Source organism: Podarcis tiliguerta (assembly GCF_965153285.1).
Source record: "Podarcis tiliguerta genome assembly, chromosome: 14".
NCBI classification, from domain to species: Eukaryota; Metazoa; Chordata; class Lepidosauria; order Squamata; family Lacertidae; genus Podarcis; species Podarcis tiliguerta.
Genome location: NC_139547.1, coordinates 42,605,377 through 42,621,791, shown reverse-complemented (window position 1 = coordinate 42,621,791; position 16,415 = coordinate 42,605,377). Strand labels below are relative to the sequence as shown.

Sequence of the window (16,415 nt, the reverse complement as noted above, 5' to 3'; positions counted from 1 at the left end):
CCCTTTACCTTTACCTTCTTCCTTTGTAACAGTTGTATGCTTGACTTTGCATTTCGGTTGTGTTTTACATATTTATTGTAAGCCGCCCAGGGGAGTTTGGATGGGCAGCATTTAAATGTCACAAATATGTTCGTAAAATAAACTCCCTCTATTAACTACTTGAAATGGGCAAAGGTACTCTTAACCAGTGAGATCAACATTGTGTTTCCTTTTTCAAGGTGCTCCAAAGAGTTGAACCAGTGGGAAGCTCTGACAGAGTACGGCCAATCGAAGGGTCATATAAACCCCTACCTAGTCCTGGAATGTGCGTGGCGCATCTCCAACTGGACCGCCATGAAGGAGGCGCTGGTGCAGGTGGGTGTCCTTCCCCTTTGTCCCGGAGGATCCGGTTTAATCCACGATTGTACAAAGTGCAACTGTAGGAAGGTGGGCCTGCAGCTCCTATCAATGGAAGCTGCACCCTATGGGGTGGCGGTGTGCTTCCTTGTGATGGAGTGAGCAGCCAGCGAAGCTCGTGCTCTGCGTGCAGGTTTCCCAGATTTTTGTCCTAATTATTTCTTCAAGGGAAGAAGATGCTGATTGAGCATCTGCAAATGTAACACGGACAACTGGCTTCTGCTTCCAATCATTCTTGCCCTGTGTCTGGGGAGCTTTTTTAGCAGACGAGAGGAAAAGGGAGGCAAGTGAAGTGCACAGGTATGCACACTGCAGTCCCCTGGTTCTCAAGAAACATCTGTCAGTAGGACAAGATGAAGAGAGTCAGGCTACTTTCCCTGGCTGCAGTGAAGACAAATACCTAAGGAGGAGCTAGCTGCACTCCTGCCTTCACAATCTTGTTTATAGGAAGGTGCGACCTCCCAGCTCCATTCCAAGTACACTGGAGCTAAAAGTGAATACTGCTAAGAGTTTTTGTTGTTGTTGTTTAGTCGTGTCCAACTCTTCATGAGCTCATGGACCAGAGCACGTCTGGCACTCCTGTCTTCCACTGCCTCCCACCGTTTCGTCAAACTCATGCTGGTAGCTTCGAGAACACTGTCCAGCCATCTTGTCCTCTGCTGTCCCCTTCTTGTGCCCTCCATCTTTCCCAACGTCAGGGTCTTTTCCAGGGAGTCTTCTCTTCTCAAGAGGTGGCCAAAGTATTGGAGCCTCAGCTTCAGGATCTGTCCTTCCAGTGAGCACCCAGGGCTGATTTTCTTCAGATTGGATTGGTTTGATCTTCTTGCAGTCCATGGGACTCTCAAGAGTCTCCTCCAGCACCATAATTCAAAAGCATCAATCCTTCGGCGATCAGCCTTCTTTATGGTCCAGCTCTCACTTCCATACATCACTACTGGGAAAACCATGGCTTTAAGTATATGGACCTTTGTTGGCAAGGTGATGTCTGTGCTATGAGTTATGGGCAGCCTATTTAGTTTGGTATGGCTCTTTGCCTTACTTCGTGTTTGAGCCACCTCACACCAGGTGACCTCCGGCAAATCCATTCTCTTCTCTGTTTATTCTCTCACTCACAGGAAACCAGTGAAGACTATTTCTTCTCTTCCTTGGATGATTGTGCTCCTCTTTGTTCTCTGTGAAAACAGGGATGGCGAACCTGTGGCCTTCAAGATGGTGTTGGACTGCAGCTCCCTTAGCCTCAGCCAACATCACCAGGGATAATGGGAGTTGACCACGGGTTCCCCATCTCTGATGTCAAACCTAAATAAAAAACTACAGGTTATGAGCTTGTTCTGATGTAAAATTGTTTTTTTTTAATCATTTACCTGTGGTTGAGCAGTTTAGAGTGGGCTTTGAGATCACTTCCCCACCCCCTTCAGGAACACCAATTCCCTTACTAAGTAGCTACGTTAGCATTTATATGAACTGATTTAACCAGGGTTCCTGCTTAAGCAATAATCTGAAATAGTCTCACGTTGTGATTTCAGATACCAGGTTACAGGTCCGGTTGAGGCTTCTGTACATCAATATTGCCCTTGGCTTCAGGTAGCAAAATGTCTTGGGCTGGTGCTGGTTCAGTTGGTACCCTGGTTAGCTCTAAAGTCACTGCTTATGCGCCTGATAACTTAGGCACAGTGGGAGAAATGCATGTTTCAGGAAGGTGACAATGGTGGGAAGGAGCATGTGATTGGTCAGCCAGTGCCCTATAGGAATAGCTGCCAAAATATCCACATGTAAGTAATACTGAGAAGAGAGCAGAGTCATTGTCTCTTTCATGACAGGGCATGGTTCTTTCAATAGTTCTGAGCTTTCATTTGTTTCATTTTGGCTCCAGAATTTGTGCAATAAGCTAAGTGCAGCATGGTCTGATGTACTTCTTCCTCCTTCTGAGTCTCTCTGTTTACTTTCTTAAAGCCAGCATTGGGAACGAAGGCATAAAACACTCCTGATGGCTAATTGAGATGTATTTCAGTTCGGGTGGCATAATTTCAAATAAAAAATGCGTTAGCGATGGATCATCCACTGCTTTATTCAAAGGCAAGATGCCCTGCGTTAGTCCTTAATGGCACTGCCTTGCAGAACTTGCACGGCATAGCTCAGCAACCGAAAGGACAAGAAATCAATAAAACATGTTTTGAGGCTTTAGTTAGCAAATGGCAGAAGTGGAATGGCTCGGACTGCTCATCGTTCAAAGTTCTTAGTCAAAATAATTGCAGCCTGGGCCTCCAGCAATTAATATTGCAGCTGGGCATGTTAAAATAGTGCAGGTGATGCACCTGTTTTTTTTAGTTTAAAATCACGCCTTAACATTTTTTCTGTTAATGAGTTTATTTTTCATTTTAATTCAGAGGGGTAAAAATAAACATAATATGGATGCAACAGAAGACATGTGAGAAAAACTGCAGTTAGGAGGAATGGTTCCAATACTGCGCTTGACTCTTAGTTGAGCATGTGTTTCACTGGCCCCAATTCAAATATTATGGTTAAACCATGTCTTGTTCATTGGCATTGTGCCTTGAGCTTGTGTGCTACCTTCCTCATTTTCTGTTTTGCAATAAATATAGATTGTTGGGATGTCCAAATCAGGCAAACTGTGATGATGAACAGGCTGATACAGACATAATACGTAAGCCATGGTTCTTGCTAATCATACTTCAGACTCCAAAGCATGGTTTATTTTCCTGATGCACAGGCAAATTAGAGTTTGTATGATTTCCCTCTGCCTCTTCCTTCCCTGAAAGTCCCTAGATGCTAAACCATGGTTCATCAGATTGCCTTAGTTTAGGCATCAGAGCAGAGCATGACTTGATTTTACACCCGAATTACATCGCAGCCTTGGGATTTCTTCTTAATAAGTCAAGGTGCAGAATAGGTTAAATGCCTAAATGTATTTTGAGCTGCAATTTTGTTTCCTCTATTGGAGTAAAGAGAGTTGGAGGATGTAGTTGTTCTACTGTAGTAGCTGAAAAACAACAGTTTTCAAATAGGTGAGCTTTGCCCTTTATGACACACCATGTAGTTACCATATTTTTCGTCCCATAAGACGCTCCGTCCCATAGGACACACCTAATTTTTTTTTGGGGGGGGGGGGGAAATAAAGGAAATTTTCCCCCCTTTATTTCCCCCCCAAAACCAGATCGGGGAACAGCGGGATGGGGGCGCTGCGCCTCCCCGCTGTCCCCCGAGCTTGTGGGGCTGACCGATGTCTGTCCGGCGCACGGGGCGCTCTGCTTCAGGGCGCCCCACGCGCTGGGCGGCAGGCTGCTATCCGCAGCGTGGGGAGCCCCGCAGGAACTCCCGCAGGGCTCCCAGGCTGCGGATGTCTGCCCGGCGCGCGAAGCGCTCTGCTTCAGGCACCTTGTGCGCCGGGCAGCAGGCTGCTATCTGCAGCGTGGGGAGCCCTGCGGGAACTCCTGCAGGGCTCCCCAGGCTGTGGATGTCTGCCCGGTGCGCGGGGCGCTCTGCTTCAGGGCGCCCCGCGCGCTGGGCAGGAGGCTGCTATCGCTCTCCAAGCTTCAGCAAAAGCCTGTATTCGCCCCATAGGACGCACACAGATTTCCCCTTCATTTTTGGAGGGGAAAAAGTGCGTCCTATAAGGTGAAAAATACGGTACATCCCGTCTCCTTTGCCATCTCTACTGAGCAATGTGGATTTGTATTCTGATCATCCTTGTCCTTTCATAGGAACCACTTGAGAATATATGAGCTAGAACCACATACGTGTGTGTGTGTGTGTGTACCTGATGAGTTAGTCCTTCATAAAACCGGGGCTGCTGTAGAGCATTCAAAATCTAGTAGATTGCTTCAGGGCGCTCTGTTTTTCATGTCTAAAATATCTTGAGTGTGTGTTCGGGTTGAGTGAAATTCATGCTGTATTAAACATTTATAAAGCTAAGTGGCTGCGAAGAAGGGAGGACTGGTTTCAATATATAGCTCCTTCTTGTCTCACTGGTTAATCCATAATTCAGGCATGTGGGGGGATATTTGAGAACTTTTCTACCTTGATGCGATTTATTTCTTTAAAGAAATAAAAAAAGGCTCAGTAAAGCTTACTCAAGTATCAGCATCAGCCACATAGTAACTTGTCTCTGATTGAAGCTTTCCCAAGAATCCCAGCATGAATCCCAGTGAAGTTCATATTTAAGTCAAACGACAGCTCCTTGCTCAGAATTCTGTGTTCTGTCTTAATCTGGTGTGCTGAACTCAGCTGTACTCTCCCCCACCCTTTTTGTTTGCATAATCTTTCAGTTCTTTGCTGGGTTTTAATGCAAAGCTACGGGGTGTGTGTAACTAGGAAGGTTAGTGGTTACAGCATGAGAAAAGAGATGAGCTGTGTATGAGCACTCCTAGACGGGAGCTTTCAAATGTAGCGAGAGACCAGTCAAAATCTAACCTGAATGTGAACTGTATTCTGCAGCATTGTACCCTTTGAGCTTCCCAACTACATCATCATCATCATCATCATCACCATCATATTTTTTTATTTATACCCCGCCCATCTGGCTGGGTTTCCCCAGCCACTCTGGGCAGCTCCCAACGGAACAATAAAAACACAATAAAAGATCAAACATTTAAAACTTCCCTAAACAGGGCTGCTTTCAGATATCTTCTAAAAATCAGATAATTGTTTATTTCCTTGATATCTGATAGGAGGACATTCCACAGGGCAGGCGCCACTACCAAGAAGGCCCTCTTACTGGTTCCTTGTAACCTCACTTCTCACAGTGAGGAAACTGCCAGAAGGCCCTCGGCACTGGACTTAAATGTCTGGGCTGAACGATGGGGGTGGCGATGCTCCTTCAGGTATACTGGGCGGAGGCTATTTAGGGCTTTAAAGGTCAGCACTAACACTTTGAATTGTGCTCAGAAATGTACTGGAAGCCAATGTAGGTCTTTCAGGACCGGTGTCGGCAGCCACTCCCAGTCACCAGTTTAGCTTCCGCATTCTGGATTAGTTGCAGTTTCCAGGTCACCTTCGAAGGTAGCCCCATGTAGAGCACATTGCAGTAGTCCAAGCGGGAGATAACCAGAGCATGCACCACTCTGGTGAGACAGTGCGCAAGCAGGTAGTGTCTCAGCCTGTGTACCAGATGGAGCTGGTAGACCGCTGCCCTGGACACAGAATTGACCTGCGCCTCCATGGACAGCTATGAGTCCAAAATGGCGTAGTTGCATTGTACAGTGGTGCCCCGCAAGACGAATGCCTCGCAAGACGGAAAACCCGCTAAACGAAAGGGTTTTCCGTTTTGGAGGTGCTTCGCAGGATGAATTTCTCTATGGGCTTGCTTCGCAAGACGAAAATGTCTTGCGATTTTTTTTCACTCCCCACCCCCTTTTTCTAAGGCACTAAGCTGCTAATAGCCTTTTAGCAGCTAATCCGCTAATCCCTTAAGCCTTTAATAGCCGCTAATAGCCGCTAAACCGCTAATAGCTCTAATCCACTAATAGGGTTGCTTCCCAAGACGAAAAAACCGCTAGACGAAGAGACTCGCGGAACGGATTCTTTTCGTCTTGCGAGGCACCACTGTATCTTGGAGTGGTGGGTGCTGGAGTTGCCACATGACCTCAGCACTATAGTTCATCATCCTCCCAGCCTGCCACACGCTGCCATTTCTGATGGTTTATGCTTCTTGACATGTGTGGGAGCAGGCAAAGGCTAGAGTTTACCCCGAGATGGAAATGCAGTAAATAAACAAATTCAAGGGCTGTGTAGAGTGAATCCGTTCCTTTCAAATCAATAGCAACATTTTCATGGAATTTGAGATTTGGATTATCTGGAGACATCAGTACTAGGGTGGATGCTAGTGGAAAATATGACTCTGTGGGGGCATCCTCATGCCCAGGAAAGCCGTTTTGCTTCCTGTGAAATATTAGCAAGAAGCTTTGCTCTCAGTGTCCAAGTGCTTCTATATATTGTTTCATAACTGTGGATTATGTTTGAGGTAAAGGTCCAGAATACTCTGTACTTTTAGCATTGGTTAAGGCCCTGAAGGACAATTTGGGAAATATACACAGACACACATAATATCGAGGAATTTAGCATAGGAATGAAACGGGCTATGTATTATCTCACTCAGCTGTGAAATAGGGAGTTGAAATAAACATGTCTTGATAAAGATTGCTTCCAGGATGAAGGAGTCCTTTTATCTTTGAAGGGGTGTCCACAACTTGAGTGCAGCCATAGGAAACATAAAGTTTTCTGCATTATTAAGAAAGGAGGTCTGGCGCTCTGAGGACAGATACCTGCTGCAGTCCTCTCTCCTGAAAACTCTACTCAGCTGTTGGGTATTCACTTTCAATAAAGTTTTAACAGAACCACGATCATGGAAGCCCAATCCCTTCAATAATTATGGAATCATTTCATAATAATGATCATCATCATATTTTGGTCCTGTTTCCACGTCCCCCCTCCCCCTGCAGCTGTGCAATACTGAATAGATTGCAGGGTAGAATTGAAGCCTTGAATTGCAGCCAAGTGAATTGATCATGTCTGACAGCTTCGCGTTGTGAAGGCTTGCAGGCTGAATCGACGTGACAGCCACCAGCAACTGCGGACATGCCATAGCTGGAGCTTGGATTGAAAGAGAGATTTTCAGTAATGAGGCCTATACTAATGAAGTAAAGAGAAAATAAGTGAAGCTGTAAATTGAGCTGCTCTGGATTTATTTTTTTTAAGCCAGAAAACATGTTTTTCATAAATACAAGGATGTTGAGGCCTAATTGCCTCCATGCTGCTTCTACATTTATGCTTACTGTCCACTTTCCACTGGAGGTAAATGGCGCTGGTGTTGCTTAATGCGACAATTTTGAGCCACCTATATAAACTCAGTGCAAAGAACTGGAGATCTTGACAATGGAAAACTGTGTTAAGTTCTATAACAGGTGTGTCTCTGGACCTCAAATTGAGACTCATACAAGCAAAAATAATATTTAGAACATACTGGACTCCATTATGCTGGTCATTGACAAATTTAACAATACTTGGAATTCATTTTTATAAATGCCGTATTAGGTTACGGTCTGGTTAACCGCAGTAACAACTTTTTGTAATGTCTACAAGTTTTTTTGTTTGGTTTTGTTTTCTGTATGGGTGCTATTTCTTCTTCTTTGCATCTTATCTTACTCTGTGCACTTGTAATTATGTACTTTTTATCTTTCAGTAAAGAATATAAAATAAGAAACTCCCACCTGCTCCCACCAACATGGTAAATCATTGGGCATGATGGGAGCAATGTAGTATGGAGGGCCACAGGTTTCCCTCCCTTATTTTAATGTCCACCAATTTTTTAAGCTAAGACACATTTTGTTTTAATGCATGTGTGTCTGCCAACAGACCTTGGTTTGTTTGGAGTTCACCGAGTCAGGACATGAAACCATAAGTTGATAACTAGTTTGCAGTCACAGTTTTCTAAATGTGGTTAACTGTTACGAATCTTGCAAACCATTGTCAAGCAACAGTTTGGACCCCTGCATCACAAGGGCAGCATCATGGAGACAGGTGTGAACTTAGGAACTTGAATCCTGGGCAGATGGACAACGAAAGTGGGCGAGCAATTTTGCAACCCGTGGTGTGAGTTTTTAACCACGGTTAGCAGAAAGCACGGTTTTGCGTTGTGTCTGAAAACCCAGCCGCTCTTTTTTTTCCCTTTGCAGTGTTTTCGCCTACAAAAAGCATTGTAATGTCTTGTTTTGCCCCAAGGTGGAGTTGAGTTGCCCCAAAGAGATGGCATGGAAAGTCAACATGTATCGTGGATACCTGGCAATCTGCCATCCCGAGGAACAACAGCTCAACTACATAGAGCGTCTGGTTGAAATGGCCAGTGGCCTGGCTATCCGGGAATGGCGAAGACTTCCTCAGGTGGTTTCACACGTTCACACGCCCCTTCTTCAGGTGAGCCAGAGATTGCTATGAGTTGTCAGACCCTCCTTTTGGGTGGGGGGTATTGTTTTGCTGATTTGTTTTTAATCATAGGCTTGTTTTTATCCTGTATTTTATTCTGCAAACTGCCCTGAGAACTTATGATGAAGTACCGTATTTTTTGCTCTATAAGACTCACTTTTTCCCTCCTAAAAATTAAGGGGAAATGTGTGTGCGTCTTATGGAGTGAATGAAGGCTGCGCAGCTATCCCAGAAGCCAGAACAGTAAGAGGGATTGCTGCTTTCACTGCGCAGCGATCCCTCTTGTTGTTCTGGCTTCTGAGATTCAGAATATTTTTTTCTTGTTTTCCTCCTCCAAAAACTAGGTGCGTCTTATGGTCTGGTGCATCTTATAGAGCAAAAAATACGGTATATAAAACTAATAAGTAAATCTAGGACTCTCCTAAGCACAGAGAACTTTTTTGTCGTTGCCGCAAGAGGTGCTTCTGAGAAAGCTGGTCTTTAAAATCAACAGGCAGGCTCTCTACGGAAGTTTGTTCCTAGGTTTCCTGTAAGGAACCGTGCAAAGAGCAAGGTGTATACACACGCATGCACACTCATCTTGATATGCCATGCCTGTTTTTACCCCCATGGCACTCAGCGAACAAAAAATATTGCAGGACATGTTATTCTATTTGTTTATTAGTTCTGTTACCTGTCCTTTACTGTAAGGCCCCAGGGTGGGTTGCAGCAATAAAATATACAATTATTAAACAATTGCAATCATAAAATAAGCAAAGTTTTGAAACAGTTCCATACATAAAACCATTTAAAATAACCTCACGAATGCAATACAATATCTATCTATATAAATAGTTCAAATAGAGATGGAGACTGGGATAATACTGGAGGTTGTCTATGCATCCTTGCATCCCTTTTGTGGCATTTTCTGCCTTTTTGTTTTAATGACTTGATAACAAACTTCAGCCTTTCCACATATTAAGATGAGAGCATGTCTGAAAGAGTTAAGATGAATAATAGGCAAAGTGCTGCATCGACCTCTTTCAGTAAGTAGGAGCTACCATTTCAGTTTGCCACACGCGCACGGCTGTAAGAATTAATAGTGATAAATACATTCTCAACACTTCCATGTGCATTGCGTGGCGTGTCGAAAACCTTCGTATACATTCTCATTGTCAAATTGCTAAAATAGGCAGTGAATGACAAAGTTGCCAGCATGGCAATGAAGCTACTCAGCAGTAATTACTTTTCCCTGCATCAGATAGTGAGTGATTAAATACCTGCTAGAAAATTAAATTTGCATGATGAATGGGAGTAGGATGAAGGTTAAGCTATTGTGAGCGCTGAAATTCTGGTGATTGTGTGTGTATGCCTCTGTGTTTGCAGGTGCTGGTGGTGTTTCTCTCCTTAATTTATTCTGTTCCCAGAGATTTGTGTGTACGTGTAGACAGATTTTTTTGGGGGGTGGGAGGCAGTTATCTTAGTTGATTAATAGCTAAGACAAGTGTTCATCTCTCAAGAAGCTGCTTTGTAAATGGTTACATCTCTACAAAGGATTTGAATTCCAGTAAAGTTTATAGGCCTGCCCAGAGCTTATCTAACTCTGTGCCACTTTTTGGTGGCTATCAAAAGTGCTGCTGCATTGCATTTGTCCTGCATAAGGTGAGTACATATTGGATTTGCAGAATATGTTTGAAGGAAGGGCTGTTTGAAGTAAGCCAGAGTGGGGTGACCAGGTGTCGCCAACCCTTTTGGATCCATAGGTACATTTGAAAACTTGAGAGTGTGCTATGGGCACCATCATAACAGGTTGGTTCTCTTACCCCCCCCCCCCCCAGTCACACAGAAAAAGTTTATGCACTCCTTTCCATCCTCTTTTCCAAGGCGTCTGCATAAGTCATATCCAGTAGAATTAAAAAGGGTCCTCTTGGATTTGCATGATTTCACACACACACACCTCAAATAACCCCTAAAACAAATTAAAGTTTACAGTGGCAGACTGAAAAATATGTATCAGATGCTTACTAGCACCACAGAAACATTGATCTAAGGCAGCTGGAGGGCACCACGTCCGCTGCCTGTATCCTAGGCTGTCCTATTTTACACATGCTGTTGCATCTAGTGCATCTGTAAGCTCTCACCCATTTGTAAGCTGAGTTGTCCCAGAGTAGAAAGGAACAGTGATCAGTCTAGAAGCCAAGAACCCGGTTCTGAGTCCCTGTGATGGTCAGTTTAGCTTCCTGGCCTTTGCAGTACTATTTCCTGGAGAAAATAAAATAATTTTATCAGCTTCTTCTTAGCTATGAACAAAACTTTCATAGACCCGCCATTTTACTCTTCTCCAAAGCAATTCAGAGACATGTCACCGTCTGTATAATGCCATATGGCCAGTGAGTGGCACTTCAAAAACAGCATGTTATATGCCGTTGGAGACAACAGCTGTTTGGTGTTGGTGTTGGGTTAGCAAGACCCCTGCCATGATCTTAAAGCAGTTTTTCTGTCCCAGGGAATGTGTGTTGTTTTGCATTAATGGTTATTCATGGCCCTGTTTGTTTCCTTAGAAGAGGGTGGATAATGAACCTTGATAATCTGATCAACAGCATTAAAAGAAATCAACCAACTATATTGTGACGTTGATTTCAACATTCTTCATTGTAATGTGCGAATGGTCTTCAGTGGGCAAAACAAATCACTCAGCTGTTGGTGCTGCATGTGGTTAAGACAGTTCCCCTCCCTTCCCCCCCCTTCCTGATGAGGAACCAATGACACATGTGCTATAACTTTTACAACCTTCATCCTCCTAGGCAGCACAGCAAATAATTGAACTTCAGGAAGCAGCTCAAATAAATGCAGGGTTACAGCCGGCCAATCTTGGGAGGAATAACAGCCTGCATGACATGAAGACTGTTGTGAAAACTTGGAGGAACAGGTTGCCAATTGTGTCGGACGACTTGTCCCACTGGAGCAGCATTTTCATGTGGAGGCAACATCATTACCAAGGTAAAAACACCCCAGTCCCATTATATCCTATTTCGGGGAAGATACTCTCCCCTTTCCACCCCTCGCATAAAAGGTATGAATTTTTCGCAAATAAGGAATTGTGATCTAATTCTTGGTTGGCAAGGTGATTTTATTATTCCAGCCTTTTAGAAAACTATTTCCTAAAACTGTTGCATCTGAGACCTGTTCCTGGGACAGAAATAAAATGCAAAAAATTGAGGGCGAGTTTAAATTTCCATTTTCATAAGCAGGTCTGGGGAGAAAAATCTCCAGGCACCAAAACAGTTGATGCTGGTTGATTTAAACTCCAGGCTCTTTATAAGGCTGGGGCTTAGGTGTATGAAATGTTTTTCCACTCTGTTGATGAGGCACAATCATGTATATTTGACAATGTGCATCAATCTGGGCATTGAAGCATTCAGAGCCAAGACTGGGTAGGTGGGTGAGTGAGTTCATATGTATTTTTATCCAGCTTTTTAATCAAAATATTTTCTGAGCAGCTTACCAATAGATCAAGTCACATAGTACAATACAGACAACAACAAAACTCAATAAAAACAACAAGACAAAGCAAGTGGAACTAGCATAGCACAGGCCAGCAAGATAAGGAAAGCCTGGGTACATAAAACGATAGTCACCTGGTGACTGAGAGCTGATGGATTTGGTGCCAGGCACATTTCCACTGATGCAGGACATCTGAAAAAGTCATTTTCCTGGTGTTCCTGGTATTTAATTGCTGGTGGCTAGGAGCACCCAAAGAAGGGTCTAGAATAATTAAGATAATCTGACAAGTTTGCATGGGAAGACAGGTCCTTCAGATGCCCAGTTCCCAAGCAGCATGAGGTTTTACATGCTTAAAACCAGCACCTGGGATTGTGTTCAGAAATTCCCCAGGATCAGTAACATAGCTGCTGTTTTGGGACCAGCTTAACTTTCTGAGTAGCATTTAGATGTCCGACTCTGGCGGAAGGAATACATTAGCTGCTCTTGCTGTGATACGAGTTGCTTCCAAGACATGAAGGATTGGATCACTGGTGCCGGGAGAAAGCAACTGCTTGTGGAACTCATTTTGTGTTATAGGTGTAGTGAGATACGAACAAGCCAAATCTCTTCCCAGGCTGACAAGTCCCACCCCCTCCTATGATGTGGCTGAGAGGAGGTGTTTCAAAGCTTCTGCTTTCGTTTAAACAGGCCCATGTCAGATATTTCCAGCTGTGGGGAAGGGGGAGCATGTGAGCCTTGGAGGAACCTGGGTTCATTCATGTCCTTCCAGGGATGTCCAAACTTTTCTCAAAGAGGGCCAGATTTGATAAAGTGGGCATGCATGAGGGCCAACCAAATGACACAAGACAGGGGCTGGATTAAACTGACCAGGCTGGATTAGGCTGGACTTTGGACATGCCTGTTCCAAGCCATAGTTTGCTTGATTTCTCAATGAGCCATAAGGCATTGAAGAGATGGCTTTGTGGACTGAGGCGATCCACTGATCTTGCCGAACCGTCCGCAAGATCCCACCTTAAGGATACAAACGTAATGAATCAAAAATGAACATGTGTCAATTCATTTAACATAATTTTAAAAGTTTTGCTCTCTCGGGTTTTCTCAGCCATTGTCAGTGCATATGAGAACAGCACTCAGCACGATCCTAGCTCCAATAATGCCATGCTGGGTGTCCACGCTTCAGCCTCTGCCATTATCCAGTATGGGAAGATCGCTCGGAAGCAAGGGCTGGTCAACGTGGCTCTGGACATCTTGAGTCGCATTCACACTATCCCAACGGTGCCAATTGTGGATTGCTTCCAGAAGATCCGACAGCAAGTCAAATGCTACCTCCAGCTGGCTGGAGTCATGGGCAAAAACGAGTGCATGCAGGTATAGCAACGGCACATGTTACTATGGGGCGTCATAACGCAGTGGAAGGTTGATGGTGATAGGACTCTGGTTATGTAGGCCCTGTTAAATGGGATCAAGGAGTTTAGTGTGTGTTCTGTTTTGGATGGGCTTCCCTTGAAAGATTAGGTTGCCACTTGCAGGAGTGTGTGTGTGAGTGAGAGGGGCGGGGAGGAGAGAGAGATAGAGATGCTGGAGCAGGGGTAGTCAACTGAAGCTTGCCAGGCAGGAACTCCTCCCTTCTTCTGAAAAGATGCACCTGGCCATTTAGGGCCCTCCTACTCTTAAGTGGGACGCGGGTGGCACTGTGGGTAAAACCTCAGCGCCTAGGACTTGCCGATTGTCAGGTTGGTGGTTCGAATCCCCGCGGCGGGGTGCGCTCCCGTCGTTCGGTCCCAGCGCCTGCCAACCTAGCAGTTCGAAAGCACGTCAAAATGCAAGTAGATAAATAGGGACCGCTTACTAGCGGGAAGGTAAATGGCGTTTCCGTGTGCTGCGCTGGCTCGCCAGATGCAGCTTGTCACGCTGGCCACGTGACCCGGAAGTGTCTTCGGACAGCGCTGGCCCCCGGCCTCTTAAGCAAGATGGGCGCGCAACCCCAGAGTCGGACACGACTGGCCCGTACGGGCAGGGGTACCTTTACCTTTACCTTACTCTTAAGTCATTTCATGATTTTTCTCCTTTCCCCCACCCAATGCCCACATTTCCTTCCTGCTCGACCCCCTTGCCCCTTGACAGTGCAAAAGGGTAAAATATCAGTGCACAAATTGCAACAGCGCTAGTATGGATATTATTGCCAGTTCTGGGTTCCTGATTCAGAACAAGAAAAATGGTTACATTTAGGTATGGACGGCGTGACACTTCACCATTTGGAAGCTCATGAAATATCCTTTTAAAAGTTTCGAGACTTCGTTTTCTTCTTCTTCATATGTTTCAATTTGCCCGTGATATATATTTTACAGTTCTTGCTGTGTAAAAAATCTATTGAACAGGGCCTTGAGGTTATTGAATCAACAAATCTGAAGTATTTTACCAAGGAGATGACTGCAGAGTTCTACGCGCTGAAGGGGATGTTTTTGGCTCAGATTAACAAGTACGTATGACTTGGGTTAGGTGTTGAGCACACATCTGGGAATGTATATGCCAGAACACAGTGATTCAGAGGCTAAGTAAAAAGCCACAGTTGAAAAAGTCACAGCTTCAGTGTGGGTGGGAGTAATTACGCTCATTATCTGTACCCCACACTGCATGGAAGAAAGATTGACTGCAGCTGCCCACCTGTGTGCTGAGTTTTCCAGTGGTGACATAATTATTTTTTAAGAGTAAGCCCGGATAGTGAGGGATCATTTTTCTTATTATTTGTTTTAGTTCATAAAATGTATACACCGCTTGATCATTTAAAAAAACCCCTCAAAGCGGTGTACAAAAAGATAACAGTAAAGTCAAGAAAAATTCCACAAACCTACTTTAAAACATATCAAAAGTTAAAACACCTAAGCAATAAAATCACCTCAACTTTCTAAGCATCTAGGTGGCAGGTGTTTTTAGCAAGGAGCTGAAAAGAGTACAGTGAAGGCTCCTGCTTGATCTCAGTAGGCAGGGATTTCCATAGTGTACACATTAAATGATTGAGTTCTTACAAATGTGGAACGTGTATTATGTGGCACCTGTAGCGGTGTCTATGGAAGCAGGCTCATGTGGGATGAGATGATAAATGGTAAATGGGGGTTCTCTGCCCTCTCTCTTTGGCAGCCCCCACCAGGCCTGTAATCTGATAGAGATGGAAGAGATCGCCACTGGAAGGTAAAGTGAGGTGGTTACTTTTGAGAGAGGGCCTTAGGACCATCCTTTTGCACAGGAAACCCCAGGACCAATCAACCTCTTTAAACCTATTCCAAACAACACAGTCCTAGATATATGTTCAGTTTGAAGCAAGTCTCATTGAATTCAGTGCGTCTTACTCCCATACTCCCCAAACCCCACATTTCTCTTAAGGTTTAGCCCGAAATGACCCACCCCAGATAGCAAAGGCAAAGAAAAGGGATAAAAACTCACTCAGAGACATGACCCTTCAGGAGGCTTTTCACACTCCTCTCTATTGGCAATTGTTTCCCCAATGCCATTAACCAATGGCACTTGGCGTCACCACGGCAACCAGAGGAGCAGGACCCAGCTAGTGTCCATTATTTTCATTTCAACATGAAGGGGGGAGGGCAAAGAGAGGGAAGGAGGGGAGGGGAAAGTGAAAGCGTCTCTGAAATTCCAATATAAAACTGAAAGCCTATACAACATTGGCAAAGCTTGTGACAACGATTTAGTGGTCCATATAGTAGAGAGACATCACCTTGCCAACAAAGGTCCATATAGTTAAAGCCATGGTTTTCGCAGTAGTGATGCATGGAAGTGAGAGCTGGACCATAAAGAAGGCCGGTCGACGAAGAATTGATGCTTTTGAATTATGGTGCTGGAGGAGACTCTTGAGAGTCCCATGGACTGCAGGAAGATCAAACCGATCCATTCTTAAGGAAATCAGCCCAAAGTGCTCACTGAAAGGACAGATCCTGAAGCTGAGGCTCCAATACTTTGGCCACCTCATGAGAAGAGAAGACTCCCTGGAAAAGACCCTGATGTTGGGAAAGATGGAGGGCACCAGGAGAAGGGGACGGCAGAGGATGAGATGGTTGGACAGTGTTCTCAAAGCTACCAGCATGAGTTTGACTAAACTGCAGGAGGCAGTGGAAGACAGGAGTGCCTGGCGTGCTCTGGTCCATGGGGTCACGAAGAGTCGGACACGACTAAACAACAACAACAATAGTAGAGAGAGATAGACTACCAGTCTTCAGCTGATGGATCGGGGCCCACAAGAGGCCCACAGTCTGACCCAAGATGGGCCACACCAGTTGTACAACTCTTGCTTTTCAAAACTATTCCAAACGGGGGAGAAGGAGAGGGTAGGTTTAGGGTACCTCTACATCTGTTCAGCAGTAGTTTGACTGTCAGCCGTTCCGCGCAAACAGATTTTCAGATTCCCTCCAGATTGAACTTGATGCACTGCGCCACTTCGCATGCTGAGAATGCAGGAGAAGCTGTTCGTTGGCACTCTGCTGTAGCCACTTCAGAGGCGGAAAATCAATGTGCTTTTGAAATGTATACCGCCTAGCTTCACAATCGCTTACGGCAGAAGGAATCACTGTCCTCTCTCCGGAGGAAAT

General features: G+C 44.8%; 1 protein-coding gene and 1 long non-coding RNA gene across 6 annotated transcripts in view; one reads left to right on the top strand and one right to left on the bottom strand.

The window, feature by feature from the left end:
- TRRAP (transformation/transcription domain associated protein) overlaps positions 1 to 16,415 on the top strand; it is a 166,222-nt gene that overhangs the window by 96,637 nt on the left and 53,170 nt on the right. For all 5 annotated transcript variants that reach the window (XM_083413270.1, XM_083413269.1, XM_083413267.1 and 2 more), the window contains 5 exons: positions 219 to 354; positions 8,134 to 8,325; positions 11,118 to 11,313; positions 12,920 to 13,185; positions 14,196 to 14,296. In XM_083413270.1, the coding sequence (XP_083269396.1) occupies positions 219 to 354; positions 8,134 to 8,325; positions 11,118 to 11,313; positions 12,920 to 13,185; positions 14,196 to 14,296 (891 nt within the window). The remainder of the gene's footprint in view (positions 1 to 218; positions 355 to 8,133; positions 8,326 to 11,117; positions 11,314 to 12,919; positions 13,186 to 14,195; positions 14,297 to 16,415) is intronic.
- LOC310664592 lies at positions 8,252 to 15,307 on the bottom strand. Its single transcript, XR_014504984.1, has 3 exons — positions 15,259 to 15,307; positions 10,455 to 10,575; positions 8,252 to 8,360 (listed from the first exon to the last, which is right to left on the bottom strand). It is a non-coding gene; the product is annotated as an uncharacterized lncRNA (long non-coding RNA).